At 45.3% G+C, this 24,906-nt stretch overlaps 4 protein-coding genes across 11 annotated transcripts in view; 3 read left to right on the plus strand and 1 right to left on the minus strand.

Annotated features, from left to right (window-relative positions):
- The window catches only part of LOC136434465 (uncharacterized), a 125,638-nt gene extending 120,374 nt beyond the window's left edge, over nt 1–5,264 (plus strand). Inside the window, exons 1-5 of one of the 2 annotated variants that reach the window (XM_066427274.1) lie at nt 231–948; nt 1,503–1,775; nt 1,995–2,257; nt 2,702–2,872; nt 3,748–5,264. In XM_066427274.1, the coding sequence (XP_066283371.1) occupies nt 452–948; nt 1,503–1,775; nt 1,995–2,257; nt 2,702–2,872; nt 3,748–4,295 (1,752 nt within the window). In that variant the 5' untranslated portion in view covers nt 231–451 and the 3' untranslated portion in view covers nt 4,296–5,264. Of the gene's footprint in view, nt 1–230; nt 949–1,502; nt 1,776–1,994; nt 2,258–2,701; nt 2,873–3,747 lie in introns of those variants that run through there. The other variant, XM_066427275.1, reaches the window with a different exon arrangement.
- A 324-nt stretch (nt 5,265–5,588) lies between these two features.
- LOC136434464 (uncharacterized) lies at nt 5,589–10,172 on the plus strand. The gene is made up of 5 exons (XM_066427272.1): nt 5,589–6,367; nt 6,919–7,191; nt 7,431–7,696; nt 8,116–8,286; nt 8,968–10,172. The coding sequence occupies exons 1-5, from the start codon at nt 5,871–5,873 to the stop codon at nt 9,513–9,515; spliced, it is 1,755 nt and encodes a 584-aa protein (XP_066283369.1). The 5' UTR covers nt 5,589–5,870; the 3' UTR covers nt 9,516–10,172.
- A 1,206-nt stretch (nt 10,173–11,378) lies between these two features.
- LOC136434769 (uncharacterized) lies at nt 11,379–15,299 on the plus strand. The gene is made up of 5 exons (XM_066427811.1): nt 11,379–11,942; nt 12,491–12,766; nt 13,024–13,286; nt 13,745–13,915; nt 14,431–15,299. The coding sequence occupies exons 1-5, from the start codon at nt 11,446–11,448 to the stop codon at nt 14,952–14,954; spliced, it is 1,731 nt and encodes a 576-aa protein (XP_066283908.1). The 5' UTR covers nt 11,379–11,445; the 3' UTR covers nt 14,955–15,299.
- Nucleotides 15,300–15,548: 249 nt separating this feature from the next.
- LOC136434461 (voltage-dependent L-type calcium channel subunit alpha-1D-like) overlaps nt 15,549–24,906 on the minus strand; it is a 151,366-nt gene continuing 142,008 nt past the window's right edge. For 3 of the 7 annotated variants that reach the window (XM_066427269.1, XM_066427265.1, XM_066427263.1), the window contains exons 46-50: nt 24,869–24,901; nt 23,507–24,085; nt 22,315–22,948; nt 20,285–20,623; nt 15,549–18,789 (exon numbers count right to left, since the gene is read on the minus strand). In XM_066427269.1, the coding sequence (XP_066283366.1) occupies nt 18,391–18,789; nt 20,285–20,623; nt 22,315–22,948; nt 23,507–24,085; nt 24,869–24,901 (1,984 nt within the window). In that variant the 3' untranslated portion in view covers nt 15,549–18,390. The remainder of the gene's footprint in view (nt 18,790–20,284; nt 20,624–22,314; nt 22,949–23,506; nt 24,086–24,868; nt 24,902–24,906) is intronic. The other 4 variants (XM_066427262.1, XM_066427268.1, XM_066427267.1 and 1 more) reach the window with 4 other exon arrangements.

Raw genomic sequence — 24,906 nt, forward strand, 5'->3', positions numbered from 1 at the left:
AATTACACAAAGAATTCTCCGCTCTATATTATGTCGTCTTGTAGTAGATGCATGATCTGTCTATTTATGTATTATGAGCCTATAAAACTAGTATCTTATGAAAACTGCACCAAGATGTCCGTGTGTTAAGAATAGATGAAATACAAGGTTATCGTTTATTTTGGTCCATACACCCCCAAATCCCAAAGGTTGTCGACATCAGAGTCCAAGTTTCAAAGTCCACCGAGGCACGCCCACCGGGGCACAATGAGTCCTGAACTCGTGAGCCGACACATCATGTTGTTTCTACAGGCTAATGATTCATAGGCGGTAGAACATGTCACAGTCTACTTATTCGTTCATTCAGGGACGTTCACCCAATAGCCCCTTTCCTTTATGCAGTAAGTTCTAGGCACGCCCACCATGAGTCATCAATTTGTGAGCCGATCTGCAGCCTACTTATTCGTGCAAGATGGGAGCTACCGTGAACACGGTCCTTGTGGTCTGCTTTATGATAGTCGGGCAGGCCTTAACCATGACCAGCCCAGATCTGCAGCAGAGGCTACAGGATCTCGACACTTTCATCCAGAACCTGATGACATGTGAGTCCAGGCCTGTAGTCGGACTCACCGTGTCCGTCGTCAAGGACGGTGAGACCATTTTCGCCAAGGGGTACGGCCAAAGGGACCTGGAGACGGGACAAGCTGTGGACAACAGGACTCTCTTCTGTGTCGGCTCCATCTCCAAGTCCTTCACCTCAGCCCTGCTAGCGTCCATTCTCGGTGAGAGGGAAGACGTGAGCTGGGACACCGTCCTGACGGACATCCTGGGGCCGTCCTTCAGGTTCAGGGACCAGTTCCGCACAAAAGAGACGACCCTGAGAGATATTCTAGCGCACAAAACCGGTCTGGAAAACCAAGTTATTGGTTTATTCACAGGACAAGATATCGACAGATCGGAGTTGGCAAGGTGCGTTGAAATCGCTTCAATTTTCATGAAAATAACTCTGAAGTGGGTCAAATATGCTTTTCGCTGTATGTTAATGAATAACTTTGAATGCGTGAAAAGAAATGTAGGACGCACACTAAGTAGAAGTTACTCATTAATTTAGTAGTTCTTGATGATTTGTCATGATGTCGTTAATGTCCCTTGCAGACGACTACGGCACTACAGATAGGTCTCCCCTTTCCGACCTTTCTGGTATTGCAGTAGCCCTCTGTGAGGCCGTTCGCCATTAGTCCCAAGTGCCCCCTGACTACCGTATGTTTATTTGGTTGGCTTTTCAAATACAAGGAGTTCATTCAGGGCCGTTCAACCAACATACCATTTACCTCTTGCAGTAAGTTCTACTTACCGTGGACAAGGCCAGGATTTAGGTAGGAACCAGTTTGCTACTCAGACGTAAATGTTTGAGTGATTTAAATGGACTGTCAGTTGTTTGGCTTAGATCAGAATAGATTTTTTTTTCTCGTGAATTTGATTGACAAATTAAACTGAAGGAAGCAGAACGTTTCCCCTTGCAGGAGAATGCGGTACTTCAGGCAGGTCTACCCTTTCCGAACCCTCTGGCATTACAACAACGATCTGTACACCCTGGCCGGGCACGTCGCTGAAAAGCTAACAGGGAAGTCCTACGAGGCCCTCTTGCGGGAGCGAATATTACAGACGTTGGGAATGGACGACACCGTCTACCTGGCCGACGCCCTTGAGGATGGAGGTTTCTCCAATTTCCCCCAAACGTACCTGACCTATAACACGACAGGTTATTATGAGCCCTACAGCCAAGAGGAATTCAGGTAGGTAACGCTAGGCCATATCTCATAAAAAATCTCGTCGACAGAATTGTTGAATACTATATGCGATAACGTCGATCATAACACGTACAAAGTCTCTGCATCCCTTTGACATTGTTGAGAGTCGTCAGCCGTGCCAGCCTAAAACCATGTCATATTGCTATGCAGAATTTTGACTGAGATAAAATACATTGAAAACCTGTCGTACTCTTTCCTTTGTAGGGCCCTCAAGTTACATCTGCCGGCAGGGGGCGTGGTGGCCAACGCCTTGGACATGGTCCGGTACATGAAGTTCCACCTCAGCGGGGGGAGGGACGCGGCCGGCCGCGAGGTGGTGCCGGAGGACACGCTACGTCAGACCCACGCGGCGGACTTCCTCATGCCCGACGGCAGTGACGTGCCTGACAAATTCGAACCTGATTGGCCAGTAGAGGTTGCCATGACACAGGGTTACGGCATGGGGTGGTGGACTGGCAGCTACAGAGGTATGAACTACTATGTTCTGACTATGTTCCGACGCCCCTGCGTTCCGACGCCCCTATGTTCCGACTATGTTCCGACAGCCCTACGTTCCGGTCCGATTGCCCTATGTTCCGATATCCCTATGTTTCAACAGCCCTACGTTCCGATCCCCTGTGTTCCAACACCCTCATGGTTGGGTTTTGGGGTGTCGGCACATAGGGGCGTCGGCACATACGCATGTACTGAAATTCGTCGGTTGTCTATGATTTACTACGGATGTCTTTCTGACTTTGCTGTAGGAGTAGTTTGCTGTCATTTTGTAGCACAAACTGCATTTGATGATATGATAAACGGGCTCTCTTCATTTGCTATCACTGTTTTGTTGATAACACGTCATGCATTACATATTTCGTCTTTCAAAGCCCTCAATCAGCGTTCATGAAAACAAAACGTTTCACCTTTGCCAGGCTACAAACGAGTACAACACAGTGGCTTTTGGGCGGGATTTGTCTCTCTCCTGGCCCTCTTCCCTGATGCGTCAGGAGGAGTTTTCACCTCCGGCAACGGTCCCTACACTCCGTGGGCGATTGAGGACATCCACGATATCATCCACATCTTGGTCGGAGATATCCTCACAGGTATTTATTGACAATGCTAACAGTTCATTATACTGGGTCAACCTAGGCAGCTCTCACTGGTAACGGCTGACCAACAAAAATACAGACAAACATACAACTTGTATACATAACGTCAAGGTAAAAAGGTTCTAATCTCCAAGCAGATGTTTGAACGTGTTGAATGTTTTCGACATTTGTCGTCGACATGTCAGAAACTGCCTCCCGTATGCTTGGAGATTGTAAACTTCAGCCTTAACTCTCAGCTTTGTCTGGCAAAAACAGAGTCCATCGCAAACCCATCGCCAATTTTTTAGCCGCCCAGATAAAGTCACACTTTCGAGACTTTTCCACGACTTAAAATTTTCTTCCGCAACGAAGGCGCTGGGTTTCGAGTAGTCTGGAATCCACCCTATTCTAGCTCCAGTTCGCTCCTCTGATCGCATCGAAGCAGGATTTGTCCAACTTTTTATCTTTCTTTTAGATCAGAGTCGGCTGGCACAGAAGACCTTTTATATCTAAAGACTAGTAGACACCCAACCACAGATAACATTGCTCACGACTGAGTCCCAACCATGGTCTGGAGAAGGTCGGGAGGACATGGTCGGCTATGTGATGCTAGGGTCACATTTCCTAGCCGGGGCCCGGCCGGGCAGCTTGTGGGAATGAAAACTATGATATAAAAGACAACAAAACTTTTTAAAGATTTCTCCCTACCGTACGCTATGTATATTCTTGATATGCATGTTTTATTCTTTGTTTTCTCAAACAGCCATGTTGGGTCCCGGCTTGGAAATGTGACCCTAGCCTGAAACGTGCGTGTGACAGGTGCTTCAGAGACAATGAAAGAAAAGGTCTTGAGTCCTTCTAATGTCTATAATCTTTCTACTCAATGATAGGTAAGGACCACTGGCTTAACGCCACCACAGCCTGCACCTACCCCGAGCCTTGGTGGACGAGACCAGAGCCCAACAGCACCGTCCTCCCCGAGATCTCGGACAACTTCCCGCGAGACAAACGTGACTACGAGGGCGTCTACGGCAACCATGCGACAGGCAACCTGACCATCAGCCTGAACGCGACTGACGACAAGTTGTACTTCAGTCTTGGTCTGATTGGACGTGGTCTGGTTCTCCCTACCGACTCCGCTAACCGCATTTTCCTCCGCTATCAAGGACCCTTAGCGTATATCCCCCAAGGGCCGTTAGCGGTTGTCCCTATAATGGTTGTTGATGTAGGTCAGAAAGATGGTAAAGTGTTCTCTCTGTCACTACAAAACGAACCCCCAGGCCCGGCTGCACTGTTCGAGCGAGGCCTAAAGCTGACAGACCTGGACCCTACAGAGCCACAGTGGGACGACTGTGTCTCGGGCTCTCCGGAACGCGCAACGTTGAGTAACACATTCACGATCTTACTCTTTTTGGCTTATGTTTACTGCCTGATCTGATTCACAGAATGAGTTAACGGATCTGAACAGGAAAAGGGATTTGTTACGTTTTTTGTCACCAAAACTGAATCCCCGGTCATGTTAGATAATGATATTTTCTCAAATCTTTTAGGTCGTCTGTTCACTACGCATTGAACTCATTTTTAGCTGGTTAAAAAACATCACATGACAGATTATGGTAAACTGGACGAAAATAAAACTTCAAATCAACCAAGCTGTCAATCATTCTACAGAGAAAAATGACGATACGTCTATGTGTTGTACCAGTTGACACTAAAAATAGATCTTTTGTATGGGCATATAATGTACCTAAGGCTACGGCAAGTAAATTTTATGGATGACATTAGCGCGATCATTAATTTTCACTTGATTTGAAAAAAAAACAAGAAATTTCATTGCCCTGTGATGATATGTCCGACAAAGGCATTTTTGTGTTGTGTAATTGATATGATCCAGCAAAGTTGAGGCTAAATTGCTGGCATTTGATGGCATGTGTTGACAGGGTGTTCCATATGAATACCCTGTTGAATATAGTTGCTGCCCGGGAGTTCCATTGCATATGAATGCCTATGATGGTATGACAAGCGGTTTTCTGCATTTGTTCTAGTTAATTGATCTGTATTCACATCTTCAAGGACAGTTAAATGTTGACAGTCTAAGGTGGTTCATTGCATATGAATACCCAGTGTACTTCCTGCCCATGATGGTATAACAAGCTGTGCATGTGTTCTAGCAAGGACATTATATAATGTCCTTGGTTCTAGTTGATTAAGCTGTATACACAAGGTGTTTCATCGCATATGAATACCCAGTGTAGTTGCTTCAGATGATGGTACAACAAGCTCTTTTCTGCATTTGTTGTAGTTAGTCTGTTCAACATGTTTACTGTTGAATCAAGGAGGTCTTATAATATATATGAAACCTCATTGGTTGAATACAGGAATAAAAGACCTGTTGGTCGTGACGTCATATTTTGTCGCCTCAATTCTTGTTTAACAAGATTTATCATCTTAAAATTTGAAAATATAGGAATCTTGTTTCTTTGCCCGCCTTGTTTTTTCGCCCTATCTCATTGGTTTTGGAGTCTGCAGAGGATGTCATCCATTAGATTTACTTTTTGTGGCCTTAAGTACAAAAAATCTTTCTCGCTTTAATATTATGTAGACCAATAAAAAAAGCATAAGTCTTTACTTATTGTCAGGCAATAAAACATACTATCTAATGAAAACTGCACCAAGATGTCAGTGTGTTGAGATGAAATGAAAATCAAGGTTATCGTTTATTTTGGTCCATACACCCCGAAATTCAAAAGGTGGTCGACATCAGAGTTCAAATTTCAAAGTCCACCGAGGCACGCCCACCAGTGCACAATGAGTCCTGAACTCGTGAGCCGACACATCATGTTGTTTCTACAGGCTAATAATTCATAGACGGTAGAACGTGCCGCTGTCTACTTATATGTTCATTCAGGGACGTTCATCCAATAGCCCCTTTCCTTTATGCAGTAAGCTTGAGGCACGCCCACCATGAGTCATCAACTCGTGAGCCGATCTGAAGCCTACTTATTCGTGCAAGATGGGAGCTACCGTGAACACGGTTCTTGTGGTCTGCTTTATGATGGTCGGGCAGGCCTTAACCATGACGAGCCCAGATCTGCAGCAGAGGCTACAGGATCTCGACACGTTCATCCAGAACCTGATGACATGTGAGTCCAGGCCTGTAGTCGGACTCACCGTGTCCGTCGTCAAGGACGGACAGACCATTTTCGCCAAGGGGTACGGCCAAAGGGACCTGCAGACGGGGCAAGCTGTGGACAACAGGACTCTCTTCTGTGTCGGCTCCATCTCCAAGTCCTTCACCACAGCCTTGCTAGCGTCCATTCTCGGGGAGAGGGAAGACGTGAGCTGGGACACCGTCCTGACGGACATCCTGGGGCCGTCCTTCAGGTTCAGGGACCAGTTCCGCACCAAAGAGACGACCCTGAGAGATATTCTAGCGCACAAAACGGGTCTGGAAAACCAAGTTATTGGTTTATTCACAGGACAAGATATCGACCGATCGGAGTTGGCAAGGTGCGTTGAAATCGCTTCAATTTTGATGAAAATAACTCTGAAGTGGGTCAAATATACTTTTCGCTGTATGTTAATGAATAACTTTGAATGCGTGAAAAGAAATGTAGGAAGCACACTAAGTAGAAGTTACTCATTAATTTAGTAGTTCTTGATGATTTGTCATGATGTCGTTAATGTCCCTTGCAGACGACTACGGCACTACAGATAGGTCTCCCCTTTCCGACCTTTCTGGTATTGCAATAGCCCTCTGTAGGGCCGTTCGCCATTAGTCCCAAGTGCCCCCTGACTACCGTTTGTTTATTTGGTTGGCTTTTCAAATACAAGGAGTTCATTCAGGGCCGTTCACCAAACATACCATTTCCCTCTTGCAGTAAGTTCTACTTACCGTGGGCAAGGCCAGGATTTAGGCAGGAACCAGTTTGCTGCTCAGACGTAAATGTTTGAGTGATTTAAATGGACTGTCAGCTGTTCGGCTTAGATCAGAATAGATTTTTTTTCTCGTGAACTAGTTAAAACTTAAACTAAAGGAAACGGAACGTTTCCCCTTGTAGGAGAATGCGGTACTTCAGGCAGGTCTACCCTTTCCGAACCCTCTGGCATTACAACAACGATCTGTACACCCTGGCTGGGCACGTCGCTGAAAAGCTAACAGGGAAGTCCTACGAGGCCCTCTTGCGGGAGCGAATATTACAGCCGTTGGGCATGGACGACACAGTCTACCTAGCCGACGCCCTTGAGGATGGAGGTTTCTCCAATTTTCCCCAAACATACCTGACCTATAACACGACAGGTCATTTTGAGCCCTACAGCCAAGAGGAATTCAGGTAGGTAACGCCTGGCCATATCTCACATGGAATCTCATGGACAGACGAAACGTGATATACTGTACGACAGAATTGTTGAATACTATATGTGACAACGTCGATCATAACACGTACAAAGTCTCTGCATCCCTTTGACATTGTTGAGAGTCGTCAGCCGTGCCAGCCTAAAGCCATGTCATCTTGCTATGCAGAATTTTGAGATAAAACATTGAAAACCTGTCGTACTCTCTCCTTTGTAGGCCCCTCAAGTTACATCTGCCGGCAGGTGGCGTGGTGGCCAACGCCTTGGACATGGCCCGGTACATGAAGTTCCACCTCAGCGGGGGGAGGGACACGGCCGGCCGCGCGGTGGTGCTGGAGGACACGCTACGTCAGACCCACACGGCGGACTTCCTCATGCCCGACGGCAACATTGCTGTGCTGGACAAGTTCGAACCTGATTGGCCAGTAGAGGTTGCCATGACACAGGGATACGGCATGGGGTGGTGGACTGGCAGCTACAGAGGTATGAACTACTATGTTCTGACTATATTCCGCCAGCCCTACGTTCCGACGCCCCTATGTTCCGACTATTTTCCGACAGCCCTACGTTCCGGTCCGATTGCCCTATGTTCCGATATCCCTATGTTTCAACAGCCCTACGTTCCGATGCCCCTGTGTTCCGACACCCTCGTGGTTGGGTTTTGGGGTGTCGGCACATAGGGGCGTCGGCACATACGCATGTACTGATATTCGTCGGTTGTCTATGATATACTACAGATGTCTTTCTGACTTTGCTGTAGGAGTAGTTTGCTGTCATTTTGTAGGAAAAACTGCATTTGATAATATGATATCACTGTTTTGTTGATAACACGTCATTACATATTTCGTCTTTCAAAGCCCTCAATCAGCGTTCATGAAAACAAAACGTTTTCCCTTTGCCAGGCTACAAACGAGTACAACACAGTGGCTTTTGGGCGGGCTTTGTCTCTCTCCTGTCCCTCTTCCCTGATGCATCCGGAGGAGTTTTCACCTCCGGCAACGGTCCCTACACTCCGTGGGCGATCGAGGACATCCACGATATCATCCACATCTTGGTCGGAGATATCCTCACAGGTATCTGTATTTATTGACAATGCTAACAGTTCATTATACTGGGTCAGCCTACGCAGCTCTCATTGGTAACGGCCGACCAACAGAAATACAGACAGACAAACGTACAACTTGTATACTTAACGTTACGGTACAAAGGTTCTAGTCTCCAAGCAGATGTTTGAACGCGTTGATGGTTTCGTTCATGGTCGTCGACATGTCAGAAACTTCCTCCCTGATGCTTTGAGATTGCAAACTTCAGCCTCAACTCTAAGCTTTTTCAGGCAAAAACAGAATTCATCGCAAACCCATCGCCAATTTTTTATCAGGCCAGATAAAGTCACACTTCCGAAAATTTTCCACGACTTAAAGTTTTCTTCCGCAACGAAGGCGCTGGGTTTTGAGTAGTCTGGAATCCATATAATTCTAGCTCCAGTTCGTTCCTCTGATCGCATCGAAGCAGGATTTGTGCAACTTTTTTTTTTAATCATAATCGGCTGGCACAGAAGACCTTTTACATTTAAAGACTAGTAGACACCCAACCACAGATAACATTGCTCACGCCTGAGTCTCAACCATGGTCTGGAGAAGGTCGGAAGGCCATGGTCGGCTATGTGAAACGTACGTGTGACAGGTGCTTCAGAGACAAGGAAAGAAAAGGTCTTGAGTCCTTCTAATGTCTATAATCTTTCTACTCAATGATAGGTAAGGACCACTGGCTTAACGCCACCACGGCCTGCACCTACCCCGAGCCTTGGTGGACGAGACCAGAGCCTAACAGCACCGTCCTCCCCGAGATCTCCGACAACTTCCCGCGAGACAAACGTGACTACGAGGGCGTCTACGGCAACCATGCGACAGGCAACCTGACCATCAGCCTGAACACAACTGACGACAAGTTGTACTTCAGTCTTGGTTTGATTGGACGTGGTCTGGTTCTCCCTACCGACTCCGCTAACCGCATTTTCCTCCGCTATCAAGGACCCTTAGCGTATATTCCCCAAGGGCCGTTAGCGTATGTCCCTATAATGGTTGTTGATGTAGGTCAGAGAGATGGTAAAGTGTTCTCTCTGTCACTACAAAACGAACCCCCAGGCCCGGCTGCACTGTTCGAGCGAGGCCTGAAGCTGAAAGACCCGGACCCTACAGAGCCACAGTGGGACGACTGCGTCTCTGGCTCTCCGGAACGTGAACCTCCGAGAAACAGATTCGCGATCTTGGTCTTTTTGGCTTATGTTTACTGCCTGATCTGATTCACAGAATGAGTTAACGGCTCTGAACAGGGGAAGGGATTTGTTACGTTTTTCGAGTCACCAAAGCTAATTCATCGGTCATGTTAGATAATGACATTTTCTGAAATCTTTTAGGTCGTCTGTGCACTAGGCATCGAACTCATTTTTAGCTGGTTAAAAAAACATCACATGACAAATTATGGTAAACTGGACGAAAATAAAACTTCAAATCAACAAAGCTGTCAATCATTCTACAGAGAAAAATGACGATACGTCTATGTGTTGTACCAGTTGACACTAAAATAGATCTGTTGTATGGACATATAATGTACCTAAGGCCACAGCAAGTAAATTTTATGAATGACATCAGCGTGATCATTAATATTCACCTTATGAAAAAAAATAAGTAATTTCATTGCCCTCTGATGATATGTCCTACAAAGACATTTCTGTGTTGTGTAATTGTTTGATATGATCCAGCAAACTTGAGGCTGGCATGTGTTGATAGGGTGTTCCATAGATAAATACACAGTTGAATATAGTTGCTGCCCAGATGTTCCATCGCATATGAATGCCTATGATGGTATGACAAGCGGTTTTCTGCATTTGTTCTAGTTAATTGAGCTGTGCACACATCTTCCAGGACAGTTTAATGTTGACAGTCTAAGGTGTTTCATTGCATATTAGGGGTGGGTACCGGTACTGTGTACCGGTACAAAACCGGTATTTTCTTATGGACCGGTCCAAAAAAACCGGCCCAGAAAAAATCAGTGGACCGGCCTATGGACCGATTAGAAAATTCACAGTACCAGGCTACCAGCAGGCGGTCGCACATAACCGGTCTAATACAAAATAAGCAGATTTAACGAGTCGTGGTTTCCTTTTTGCGAAGACGTTAGCTGTTAATCATATGTAGATGAGTCAACAGACGGCGAGTGCACATTAGTGTGCACCGAGAATTATCACATTATTCTAATATACAATTTGAACATGATTTGTAGGACTCACATAGACCTTAACTTGTGTCTCGCTCTCCAAAATATGATGTACTGCGACACTACTTTAATCAGGTACAGGTACAGGTCCGGACCTGGACCTGACCCTCTGGACCTGGACCGGACCTGAATTATCTGTACCGGTACCCACCCCTATTGCATATGAATACCCAGTGCAGTTCCTGCCCATGATGGTATAACAAGCTGTTTTCTGTATTTGTTGTAGCAAGGACTTTATATATATAATGTCCTTGGTTCTAGTTGATTGAGCTGTATACACAAGGTGCTTCATCGCATATGAATACCCAGTGTAGTTGCTTCAGATGATGGTACAACAAGCTCTTTTCTGTTGTAGCTAGTCTGTTCAACATGTTTACTGTTGAATCAAGGAGGTCTTATACTATATATGAAACCTCATTGGTTGAATACATGTAATTACAGGAATAAAAGACCTGTTGGTCGTGATATCATATTTTGTCGCCTCAATTCTTATTTAACAAGATTTATTATCTCAAAATTTGAAAATATAGGAATCTTGTTTGTTTTTTGCCCGCCTTGTTTTTTTCGCCCTATCTCATCAGGTCTGGAGTCTGCGGATGATTAAAATGTACTTGCTGTGGCCTTAAGTGCACAAAATCTTTCTCCCTTTGATATTATGTGGACCAATAAAAAGGTATTTGTCTTCACGTATTGTCAGGCAATAAAACTACTATCTGATAAAAACTGCACCAAGACGTCAGTGTATTGAGATCAGATCAAAATCAAGGTTAGCTTTGATTTTGGGCCATACAGCTATAACCCTCTCAAATTGGTAGAGTCTACGTTTCAGAGTGCGCCGTGACACACCCATCCAGGCACAATGAGTCATAAACTCGTGAGCCGATAAATCTGGTTGTTTCTACGAGCTAATGATTCACAGGCGGTGAAACGATCTGCAGCCGACATATTTGTACAAGATGGGAGCTACCGTGAACGCGATCCTTGTGGTCTGCTTTATGATAGTCGGGCAGGCCTTAACCATGACCAGCCCAGAACTGCAGCAGAGGCTACAGGATCTCGACACTTTCATCCAGAACCTGATGACATGTGAGTCCAGGCCTGTAGTCGGACTCACCGTGTCCGTCGTCAAGGACGGACAGACCATTTTCGCCAAGGGGTACGGCCAAAGGGACCTGCAGACGGGACAAGCTGTGGACAACAGGACTCTCTTCGGAGTCGGCTCCATCTCCAAGTCCTTCACCACAGCCCTGCTAGCGTCCATTCTCGGGGAGAGGGAAGACGTGAGCTGGGACACCGTACTGACGGACATCCTGGGGCCGTCCTTCAGGTTCAGGGACCAGTTCCGCACCAAAGAGGCGACCCTGAGAGATATTCTAGCGCACAAAACCGGTCTGGAAAACCAAGTTTTTGCTATAACAACGGGACAAGATATCGACAGATCGGAGTTGGCAAGGTGCGTTGAAATCGCTTCAATTTCTGATGAAAAAACTCAGTATTGGGTCAAACATACTTGTGTTACTTTTTGCTGTATGATAATGATTAACTTTGAATGCATGAAAAGAAATGTAGGAAGAACACTAAGTAGAAGTTACTCATTAATTTCGTGGTTCGTTTTATGTCGTTAATGTCCCTTGCAGACGACTACGGCACTACAGATAAGTCTCCCCTTTCCGAACCTTCTGGTATTACCACAGCCCTCTGTTGGGCCGTCCGCCATTAGTCCTAGGTGCTCCTGACTACCGTTTGTTTATTTTGTTGGCTTTTCAAATACAACGAGGTCATTCAGAGACGTTCACCCCACAGACCTTTTCCCTCTTGCAGTAAGTTCTACTCACCGTGGACAAGGCCAGGGTTTAGGCAGGAACAGTTTGCTGTTTTAAATGTTTAAATGATTGAAATGGACAATGTCAGTGTTTGGCTATACATTAGATAAGAATAGATATTTCTTGTGAATTGCATTGAAAAATAAAACTGAAGGAAACGGTACGTTTCCCCTTACAGGAGAATGCGGTACTACAGGCAGGTCTACCCTTTCCGAACCTTCTGGTATTACAACAACCCTCTGAACACCCTGGCCGGGCACGTCGCTGAAAAGCTGACAGGGAAGTCCTACGAGGCCCTCTTGCGGGAGCGAATATTACAGCCGTTGGGCATGGACGACACAGTCTACCTGGCCGACGCCCTTGAGGACGAGGGTTTCTCCAATTTTGCTCAAACGTACCTGACCTATAACACACAGGTTATTATGAACCCTACAGCCAAGAGGAATTCAGGTAGGTAACGCCTAGCTTAATCTCATATAAAATCTCTTCGACATACGAAAACGTGATAAAATTCATTCGAATGACTGATATACTGTAAGACAGAATTGTTGAATACCATATGCAATAACGTCGATCATAACACATGAAAGTATTTCTTTGACACTGTTGACAGTCGTTAGACATGTCTGGCTAAAGCCATGTCCTCTTGCTATACAGAAATTTGACTGAGATAGAATACATTGAAAACCTGTCATACTCCCTCCTTTGTAGGCCTCTCAAGTTGCATCTGCCGGCAGGGGGCGTGGTGTCCAACGCCTTGGACATGGCCCGGTACATGAAGTTCCACCTCAGCGGGGGGAGGGACACGGCCGGCCGCGCGGTGGTGCCGGAGGACACGCTACGTCAGACCCACGCGGCGGACTTCACCTCGCCCCCGGTTACTGATACCTTGGACAAACTTGACCCGGACTGGCCGGTTGAAGCGGGGACGACGCAAGGTTACGGATTGGGGTGGTTTGCTGGCACCTACAGAGGTATGACGTAGTCACTGATGTTGAAGATGTCTACGTTCCGACACCCATATGTTCCGACACCCCTATGTTCCGACACCCCTATGTTCCGATATCCCTATGTTCCGACAGCCCTACGTTCCGACACCCCAATGTTAATACCCCCCCCCCCCTTCCGACGCGTACGCCTCTAGGTTCCGACGCTTCTAGGTTCCGACAACCTTCTTTTGGGGTTTGTTAGGGGGCATCGGCATATATGCGTGTAACCGTATTCGTCGGTTGTCAATGATTTAGGACAGATGTCTATCAGACTTGAGGACTAGTCTATTGCCAGTTTTTAGGACAAACTGTATTGGACAATATGATAAATAAGCTCTTTTATGATTATTGCAATCACTGTTTTTTTTACACATCGTTGTTTGTCTACTATTTCAAAGCCCTCAAACAACGTTGATTCAAACTAAACTTTTTCCCTTTGCCAGGATACAAACGAGTACAACACAGTGGCTTTGTGGCAGGCTTTGCTTCTCTTCTATCCCTGTACCCTGCCGCTTCTGGAGGAGTTTATACCTCAGTCAACGGTCCCTACACCCCGGGGGTGGCCAGTGACATCCACGAAATCATCCACGCCCTGGTCGGAGATATCCTCACAGGTACTGCCTAGGGCCTCCCTTATGCTTGGAGATTTCGAGGCTTCAACCTCAACTCTCAGCTTTGTCAGGTAAAAACAGAATCCATCGCAAAGCCATCGACAATGTTTCAACCGGCCAGATAAAATCACACTTTCGGGAATTTCCCACGACTTAAACTTTTCCTCCCCAACAAAGGCGCCGGGTTTTGAGTAGTCTGGAATCCACCAAATTCTAGCTCCAGTTCACTCCTCTGATCGCATTGGAGTAGGATTTTCCCAACTTTTTATCTTTTAAAAAAAAAAACATAGTCGGCTGTCGCTGACGAATTTTTAAAAATCAAGACTAGTAGGCAACCCCGCTGAGCAACACCCAGCCACAGATAACATTGCTCACGACTGAGTCCCAACCATGGTCTGGAGAAGGTCGGGAGGCCATGATCGGCTATTTGCAACGTACGTGTGACAAGTGCTTTAGAGACAAGGAAGGAAAAGGTCTTGAGTCCTTCTAATGTCTATAATCTTTCTGCTCAATGACAGGTAAGGACCACTGGCTTAACGCCACCACAGCCTGCACCTACCCCGAGCCTTGGTGGACGAGACCAGAGCCCAACGGCACCGCCCTCCCCGAGATCTCGGACAACTTCCCGCGAGACAAACGTGACTACGAGGGCGTCTACGGCAACCATGCGACAGGCAACCTGACCATCAGCCTGAACACAACTGACGACAAGTTGTACTTCAGTCTTGGTCTGATTGTACGTGGTCTGGTTCTCCCTACCGACTCCGCTAACCGCATTCTCCTTCGTAGTCAGGGACCTTTAGCATATATCTCTTTAATCGTTGCTGATGTAGGTCAGAAAGATGGTAAAGTGTTCTCTCTTTCACTACAAAATGATCCCCCAGAAGGGACTGTACTGTTCGAGCGGGGCCTGAAGCTGACAGACCCGGACCCTACACAGACACAGTGGGACGACTGCGTCTCTGGCTCTCCGGAACGCGCATCGTCGAGTAACGCATTCGCGATCTTGCTCTTTTTGGCTTATGTTTACTGCTTCATCTGATTCACAGAAAGTACTCAAAGGCCTTGAACAGGGCCCAAATGATCTTTATTTGATGCAATATAAGTCACCACATTAATTCATCTGTCATTTTCATATTTTCTTTAGGTCGTCTGTGTAGGCGTTACACTCTTCAGTTGGTTAAACAACATCACATGCACAGGAGAGTTTATATCAAAATGAATGAAAATAAAACCAACAAAGCTATAAAAGGTTCTATGGAAAAAGATTATGGTAAGAGTATGTGTGTTATACTGGCTGACACTAAAAACAAATCTGTTGTGTGGAAATACAATGAACCTAAAAATACACGAAGTCTTTCTCCCCGCAATGTTATGAGGAACAGTTGTAGATGCATGATTTGTCTTTTCACATATTGTTAGCGTATAAAGCTATTACCTTATGAAAACTGCAAAAAGATGTCAGTGTGTGGAGATCAACCCTCATCCGAAAACACATTTCTGCGACGAAAACGGACCCCATTTTGTTTATGCTCATAGATATATTTCCTGTGTTACTTTTTGTACTTAGTATCTGCTCATACATTGTAGCTTTTACGAAAACAGTAGAATCATCAACAAAAAACGACGAACAGACTTAAGAATCAAATTGTTTATTGCACTTCCATAACATTCCTTGCAAATGAATATATTACATATATGTACTGAAAGTCAAATTGCAGTATGCCCTATTTATTCTATAGTCTCTTCCTAACTCTATCTACAGTCTAACTATCAATTCTTACATGGCAACAAAGCAAATGCCAAAGTAATACAAAAGGTTTGTTAACTTTTTTAATTTACAAGTGTGGAGTACAAACCGCATTGTGTTAAAAATTCCTTAAATATGTGCAGTTAGGAAATTTCTCTGGCTACAATTAGATTCGGACCGTGCAGTTGTTTATACTGTATGCATCTCTTCACAAATGCCAAACCTTATTAAAGCAGCAGAACCGGAACATTGCAAAATTGGCAAGTTTTGGAAAATACTTTTCATATAAAAATTTGGGGAGCAATCATAACATATATATCTAGCTTTGCAATATCAGAGAATTATTCTTCATATGATTTGCACTATTTGCCTCGCAAGTAAGAGAAGCGCAATAAATACGATGCCCAAATGAAAAGCTTTCAAAACAGCAATGGAGTTTAAGTTCTCGTACAATCTCATGCATACCTTTGGCATGATTTCAAATTGACCTCTATATCATGTACTGTGCATTATTGCAAAGGTTTCGACAACAAGTCTTGTTTTCCCGTACGGAAAATATCATCAGTTTACAGAGGGAACATGCATTGTTTACTTTTGTACAGTTCATGCACCAGACTTTCCATTCTAGCTTGTTTGCGCCTCTTCAGTCGTCAGTCTTTATCGTACAGGTTGACCCTGATCTTCTGCTCGGTTAAGGCCATATTACAATCATAGACACAGGTGTAAATGCAATACCGTAGGTCATCGTAGCTATATTGAAATACTCTATACACACTCCACACGCGGTAAGTTTTCACATCGTTTCTATCACACAGCATCGTTTTTATCTCTATCTTCAGCAGGTTGTCAGGAATTTATCACCCCGTATCCATCGCTAAAATTAGAACTCCCTTCCAACTCTAGGCAGGTACCGGCACAACAGCAAAACTCTGTTTCCTGGCTGAATCAGAACAAAGTAACTCCGTTTTTAAAACAACCCATTTCTTTTTGGTTTTAATCATGAGCGTTACTAGTAACATAAACTTGGGCCCAGCGCACAGGTTAGATCGAAAGCAGAACACTGAGCAAAGCATAAAAACAAGTACTACTCTGTTAAAGCAGTACTGCTTAAACCAATAAAGGACAAGCTTTTGTTCGTCCGTCTTTTCCACAGTCACCTATTGACCTGAGTACACCACTGTTAAGCTTTTATTCAAGCCACAGCCGATGCTCAGTTTACTTTGTTCATTGACTGGCATCCTTGCCTGCAACTCTGTGAGTGGACCGGCCAGCACAAGCGTCTGGCTCGACCCGCCATCTTGGTTGTCCAAGGACAGGGATGCCACGAAAAGAGAGAGAGAGAAAAAAGCAAAATGCACACAATCGTCTCAACTTTTAGTTCCAACCACGGGGATATTGAGGAAATATTTTCGAGTTGTACACAGACGAATAGACCGTAGTCCAATCACAGTGATAATGAAGGAAAAACATTGAAGGATTTCCAACTTTAACGAATTAAGCAGAAGACAGTACCTTTGGTAAGGAAGAATTTGTTTGGTGCTGGTTATGGTAGTCAAAGGAGAAACAGTTAAGTGATGCTGTAACCAGCACACTGCCCGCGATATTCCAAACTGGATGGATGTAGGAAAATTAACAGACATGTACAGTTACGTTCCTGTGACTATTTTACAATTTTACTCCTAATAGCTTCCAAGCTTACTTCACATTCGACACGAGCACCGCTTGGCCACGGCGCCTTTACATACAGTGTCATGCCCTTAAACTTCCTGATAATGATGCCGTAGATTTTCAGACTCTCAGTAAAAGGTAAATAAATAAATAAATCCAATCAGAATACCTTGTCTGTATCAAATACATGCAACCATGAATTCCAAAGAAATTCAATAGGATCCTTCGGGCTGTAGCCCAAGAGAAGAGCACCACAATCCTCAAATGCAAGTATATAAAAATAAACTCAAGAACAAGTGGCATTTACAGCTTCCTATGCTTGTCATCTTCGGTTTATTTAGATGACGTGTTTGGAGGTGGTGCATGTTTCTCTGCTGAAGTATATTTTTGTGTACAATAAACTGACGATCTCTTTCATATGCTTACTAGTCCTCACTTTCCAAGGTTTTCAGAGAGATCAGCTTTTTGTTTGGCTACTACGTCTGCTAGCTATATGGTATTGCAGGAATTGTCACGGAAAAGTTTAATGGATTACCTACATATTTTTTTTCTGTCATGGATATTCAAAGTCCTTAGTTGACTGCATAATGCAAGTTATTAAATGCTATCTTTGTAGTAACAAAGTCAAAGGCAAGATAAGCAGCCAATATTGCCTTAACGTGCCTCTCCACCTGTAAGTTTAACACTGCTGGGCCTCGCCAGTCTGTTTGACGCCAAAACAATGGCATTCTTCTTTCTCTGGTCTTCAACCTCGGACTCACTTCTGCAAAGCTACGCCTGGGACCTCGACCGTCAGCCATCCTTTCATCGAGGTAGCAATTGTTTTTAGAGGGTGACCATTGATGCTTGGTGAGACGATGAGGATATTGGACCTGTAGAAGCATGATGGCATCCTTGAAATAGATATGGGGCAGGGAACATTACAAGATGGCAACAATTCTGCCCTTCATTTAAACGTCTTCGGGTTACGAACGTGGTAAATCGGTCTTCAAATCCAACAAAGATATAAGAATCTGGTACAAAGGGTGGTGTTTTTTCCCGCATGCACACCACCATCTTGCTATAATGTAGTGACGTAGACCATTTCGTCATCCAAATCCTCGACATCTTCTGCATAGTCACCTGCGGGTCGCCTGTGCATCGGGTGGTCTCTGTCGCCCTCCGGTGGGTGCCGCACGTAGTGATCCTCGGGCATGCGGCGAGGGTTGTTGCCGTGGTTCACGGGCGGGTAGTCCGGCAGGTCGTAGCCGCCGCCGCCGTCGCCCCCCATGTGTTCCAGGTAGGGGTAGTCGAAGGGATAGCTGCTCTCTGTCATGTCGTAGCCCTGCTCCCGCATCATCTCCTGCGCGGCGTAGTCGAGCTCGGCGGGCGTCATGTCGCAGGCCTCGGCCAGTTCGTGTTTGGCGACATTTACCAGGTGGTCGTCAGCGTACCGCCCCAGCCCCTCCTGTACAAGCACCTGGGAACACAACAGGCGGAAATCATTGGCATTGCTGCACTTCTACGATACCAGGGGCGATCAATATTACAATAAGTTCGTGGCCTCACTCAGAAAAAACAACTCAAATGTCGGTAGCCTGAGTGTCATCCTTGTTAGTTCCAGGTGAAGGGGAGGGGGCGCCCTGGAAGTCTGGAACTAACTAGAATGACACAATTTCAGGGCATAATCTTTGAGTATAAAGACGTTAATAAAAGTCTACCAACATTAAAATTATTATGGTCATTACTTTGCGGGCAACACCCAGTAACCTTAGGTGAGGAAGAAGAACGGACAAAACACATGGACAATTGAGCTGTGACCTGAGGTGTGCGGCCGGGACAACTCGCTCTGCTGAAAGTAAAGATACCCATTTGTTTCCAGTTGAAAGACGAAGGAAAAGAGTTTGGCAATGTCTTCGTAGATTCCATGGCATCAGGAACACGACCAACACAGCTCTCATCACAGTTCACAAGTGTTTCTAGACACTTGCCTACTGATTTTCAACACGAATGTAAGTAATGACCACAATAATATTTGAAATTTGGCGGAAACTAATAAAATACGTCATACTACATAATAGTACCCAACATTTAAGTTGTGTACCTTATTTCTAGGTAGGCCGAGAACATATTGATCAGCCCACGTATACATATACATATATACATGAAGATTTCTTGACAATTGTTTGGCCAACATCAACATTGCTCAACCCCAACAACATAGATTTTGTAACCCTTTCCTCATTCCTTTCACATTAAACCCCTTTTTATATAACTACATGTCACTATCCTGTCTACTTGAATTACAATAGTGCTAAGGACACAGTAGAAAGGTTAGTGGTATGCACTATATTGTATGCAAAAAAACAACAACTAGTAAAATGTTGTCGAAGTTGGGGGGGGGGGGGTTACAGTTCCAAGACATGTATTTGATTACGTTTATTGTTTTGTAACTTGGATGTTGAAATTCGTATATCTATTTAGCAGTTTATAGTTGGCCGTGTGAAAGTCCCTGTCCTTTTTGTCGCATTACAAAAAAAAACTTCAACGTATTTGAATTACTTGGCAGGGCGATAACAACCGAACTGAATACAGAGAACAGAATTAATACAAAGAGATATCAACACATATTATTGAGCAAAGTGCAATCTAAAGCCCACATCTCACTGGAACAAAGGGCACGTTGACGATCTCGATGCGACAGGGAAATTTGACAGCGCGCTCAACGAATTCCATCGACAAAAACGATTTTCCCTCCTGAGTTTTTTGTTGTATTTCTAGTCATGCCTGTACGTTTTGCATGATATTCCCATAATAAAGTCAAGGGTAACACACATCCAATCCAGGACGCAGAGAAACCACCAACGTGCCGCAGGTCCAGTGAGATAGGGGCTTAATAAGCAACATGAAGCACAGGACGTGTACCACACCGTGAACCACACACTAGACTGTGGACGCTTCACCAGAAGGATTACCTGCTCTACCAGATTCATTGCATGACTGTCGTATCTACTATTCCTCCTGGAGTGCTGCCTCTCGCTGTTGGGGCCCAGGGAGCCTGTCTTCAGACCCTCGTAGAAGGCGGTGGCGGGATCCCTCTTGGGGATGTTGTTGTAGTCCCATCCCGACCGGCTGGGGCGCACGTCGCCGTTCCCGCGGGCGGGTGTAGAGGAGGTGCTGATGACCGACTGGGGCCTTCCCGCGGGGGTGGGGTAGGACGACCTGACCCGCCCCGGGGAGGAGGGAGGGGTGCGCCAGTTGTTCTCGGTGATGTCGTAGCCTCCCGACGGCGGCTGGCCGGCAATCGCAATTGCCTGGGGAAGGGGGATTCAGACGATCGATTCAGAATTTTGGAGGAATCAAATTTTAACTCTGCTGTGAAATAAGATCGATTTAGCAAAATACAAAAAATACCACTGTGACAATAGTGTTTTTCTGAACTTAGGACGTCTGCAGTACATTTTACGAAGGCAATGGGTTGTCCAACGTCCTTCAGGAAGACGTTTTCGAAGAATGATCAACAGGCTTACTCCGTTAGCCTGTTGAAGTGCATGCTTAGTGTGTCCAGTATGTCGGAGTCAATACGCTAAACATGGCAGGCGCTAGGTATGTACATGTACATGCCGTTTGCAAACCTTAAAAAGATACATCTTCCTTTTGTAATCAAAGTCGCTTCTCAAAAAGGTCGGCAGATCAAAAAGACAAAATTCAAAACACCTGCCCAAAAGTGGGATTTCCGAGTCCAAACTCTGTAAGTTCTGTAAGTATGTACATGCCATTGCATCCCAAAAATATAGTTTTGTACTCAACAGCTGTTTCTCGGAAATTGCGATGTTTGCGGCAGATCAAAAAGACAAAAATCAAAAACGTTACGCCTGCCCAAAAGTGGGATTTCCGAGTTTGTAAGTTGTGATGTTTTGTCTCGTCAACTTACCGGCTGATCCGCGACGGAGGAGTAAACAAGTAAATAAGAAGGAAGTTAGTGTTAGTTGTGTAAACAAGGGTAGGCTTGGCAGCTGACAGTCACAAAAATAGCTTAGCCTGGTTAGTAAACAAAAATAAAAGACATCTTCAAGAAAAAATTCTTTAAAAATTGCAATAAAACCTACTAAGTGTAGAGCATGAATAAAGCAAAATCTTAGCAAACAAACATAAAAAGCGAAATGTTAGGACTTGTTTGATGTATGAAAATGTTTGAGTGGTACTTTTATTCGGTGCTTTATGCGTGAGGTTATTGTGTTTGGATGAAGCCGTCATGCTTGAGGCATTAACAGTGATTACTGCAAAGTCACTGTTATATGTGCCCTGAAAAGGTAGATTTCTTGATTTCTGAACTTCATTCATGATCATAGCGTCAATCAGGGCTCGAAATACTTCTACCTGCGTACTTTCACTGCTGCAGTTAACCTTCAACATTACCTCAACAATACAAATGTTACCTGCACAATTCATTCACTTTGCCTTTACGTCCATCGAAAAACAATGTTTGAATTTGGGTCTGTTGTCATATTCAATCCTGCAATCTGCTGTTAAAAAGGATACTATTTTGAAAAGGTGCAGGTACACATCGGAGACACCTGCACAACTTACAACTGCACTACATGCAGGGTGGGGGGTGTCCCATCGACTCAACAGGTAGCAGCCTCACAGTTGAGGTCCTGGTTCAAATGAGTTGGTAACTCGGAGACCCCAGTTCAAGTCGGTCTTCCGGAAGGGAGGTGTTCTGTGTTTGAGGAGGTGCCTCGATCACGTTAAAGGGGAAAGGCTAGCAACTCCTCCATGTTAAAGTATGCCCTGCTACTGAAACAGCAAGGAAACTTTCTTTCTGCCCTTTTTGCCACTAGGCACTACACTAGGGTCTGAACAGTCGAACATGAAGGTGGTATTTCGAGCTCTGACATTCACAGCGTGCAAGGAAGACATAATATACAACATGATCATAAAAAACACCTCAACAACAACCAATGTCAGACATTTTCGAGCGTGGCCGAAGTCTGCACCCCACCTGTTGCTGAGTGTATCTGGTTGTCCCAGCGCCCCTCTTGGGCATCGGCAGCTGGTCCTCGCCCCTGTATTTTCTCCTGCTGGGAGACCGTCTGCTGGGGCTGGGGTAGTGGGGCTGCCCCGCTTCTCTTCTCTGCATCCACGGGTCTGGGCCTCTCTCCCTGTCAGTGTAACCATAACCATATCCATAATCATAATCCCGCGAATAGTAATCGGAGTCACGAGAGGAGTCCCTGTACAAATCACGCTCGCCGCGCCTGTGCCTCTTAGGGTGCTCTTTGGGACGCAGGGGCTTCCTCTCGTCCTCTGTTTCACTTGAGGGCTGTCGCCAGTAAGGAGCGTCCATTGTCGCGGCGGTAAAGAAAGGTTCATCAACATCATCGGGGTGCACGACTTCGACCTCCGGGTCTTCATCGTCATCGTATTCTTCGTATTCTACAGGGGAGCGAATCTCTCCCGACGGGGACCGCAGTCCCATAGGAGAACGGATGGCGCCAGGTGACTGCATGTTGCCCGGCGGCGATCGCACGCTGCCCCCGGCCGACCTCATGTTCCCAAGCGGGCGCATGTCTTCCGGAGACCGCACGTACTCGGGAGAATGGATCGGGTCTGGGTCCTGGTGCTGGTGTATGCTGCTGATGTAATGTATATACAAGAGACAAATCGTGAGCAGACCGAAAACCATTGGATTGGAAGGCCATCAATTTGTGTGAACGGAGGAATCAAAGGACGGCAGTAGAAAAGAGGAGTAGGAGGAGGAGGAGTATGAAAATTCTTTAAGAAGAAGCTTTGTCACATCACAAGACGGGAATGTGTGTGTATGTAAAGGAGATCACATTTAATACGACAAACAAACAAACACAGACATACATTAGTACTTGATCAAGCATATTCATTCAGTTAATGATAATATCAACCTTTGGTTAAAGATTTTGCATGATGAAAATGCAGTAAATTGACACACTTCCGGAGACTTGGACACCAAAGCAGGCAGACATCGACATGCTGAATTAACTGCACAGTTGTTTAAAGAGATCACAAACTGAGCAACATTCATTAGATACCTGTTAGTATTAAGTGTTTGCATCAAGCAACGTTTGAAAATGAATCTACAGCCGAGTTTGCGAAGACGCTTGCCTGGTTCTGTACTCAAGTCTCTAGAAGAAGCAGAAAGCGATGGAAAGTGCTTTTACCGTCTCATGTCAATTCTGTTGTCTATGTTGTGGATGTTATTGTTAAGCTCCTGGTTTGCATTGGGCAGGGAATGATTTCCAACGTGCTTGACATTATCGATATTTTCCACGTGGTTCTTGCTGGGATTATTTGTCACGCCTGCAGTTGTGGTGGACGTGGTAGTAGTAGCAGTGCTAGTGTTTAACGAAGTAGAGGCAGCTGGATTTTTGGATGGTGAATTACTAGTCGTAGTAGGTGCATTAATGACATTTTGCTGCTGCGCGTTTGATGACTGGGGGTTGGCGGATTGCTTGGGAGGCTGCCCATTGGCCTTGGGTGTATTGTCAGTTTGTGGTTGTTGTTGTTGTTGTTGCTGTTGTGAAGCTTGTTGCTTGTTCAGGCCCTGCTGTTGTTGTTGTTGCTTGGGAGCGGCACCGGTCTTTGGGTCGGTTTTGTTCGGTGGCTCCGGTGGTTTTGGACCCGAAAAAAATGAGCTTGTAAATGAGCCCGTGAAGCTACTAAAGCCTGACGTTACCGACGAGACTAATCCGGACCCCGTAGCAGGCTCCAAAAATCCCTTGAGTTTGGAGGTGACGGTGCTACAAACAACAGAACGATAAGAAGAGGTGCAATCATAAGTGCCAACAGTCAATGTTACTACGAAGTCAGATATCGACACGGTCAGCACATAGGACATGCAGGCATGCATCAGTCAGAAGAGACGGGGTTTGGGGGTGGGGAAGGGGTGACGTATCAACAAGAGCTTCATCCGTCTACCGTGCAGAGATTCAAGAGTCGGAAAAGATCAGCCGGTGGCATTACACAGATCGTCCTTAGGATGCATTAAGTTCTCCCTGTATCACAGATGGTTTGTTGTATTACAGTTATGACCATCTTTTACACAAAGCCATGCACGCATAGTCTCCTTGTCAATGGGGCCACACCGATGTAGTTACTTGTTTCTATAACCTTCTTTCAAAATTTGACCAAACACACAGGTTTAACAGCTACAGAATTTAGATGTCTTTCAGGGGCTTAAATCTGAAGTTTAGCCATACCTGGCCACAGATCTATGGAAAACCTCAACATCATTGAATTGCCACAACAGTAGCTGTTTAAAAGCCAACTCTTTTCCTGTGTAACATTCAATTTGCTTTCACTTTCGTTTCTAGTTTCACGAAGAAAAAAAGAAGCTCAACGGAATCAAGTACCTAAATCGGCGTGGCCTAACAAGTACATATCAGAGTGGGAGTCTGTGTTAGTTACAGTTTTAAAAATCTCATACACAGTTGTTGCATCAAACCAAGGCTTTAATAATAAGTACAGCTGGATGAGGAGATGGTGGTACGAGAGGACAGACAACACCTAACAGACAGACATACCCAACCAAGCCCGAATCGCTAGCAGCCTGTTCCCTGTG

Source organism: Branchiostoma lanceolatum, chromosome 5 (assembly GCF_035083965.1).
Source record: "Branchiostoma lanceolatum isolate klBraLanc5 chromosome 5, klBraLanc5.hap2, whole genome shotgun sequence".
Classification (NCBI taxonomy): domain Eukaryota; kingdom Metazoa; phylum Chordata; class Leptocardii; order Amphioxiformes; family Branchiostomatidae; genus Branchiostoma; species Branchiostoma lanceolatum.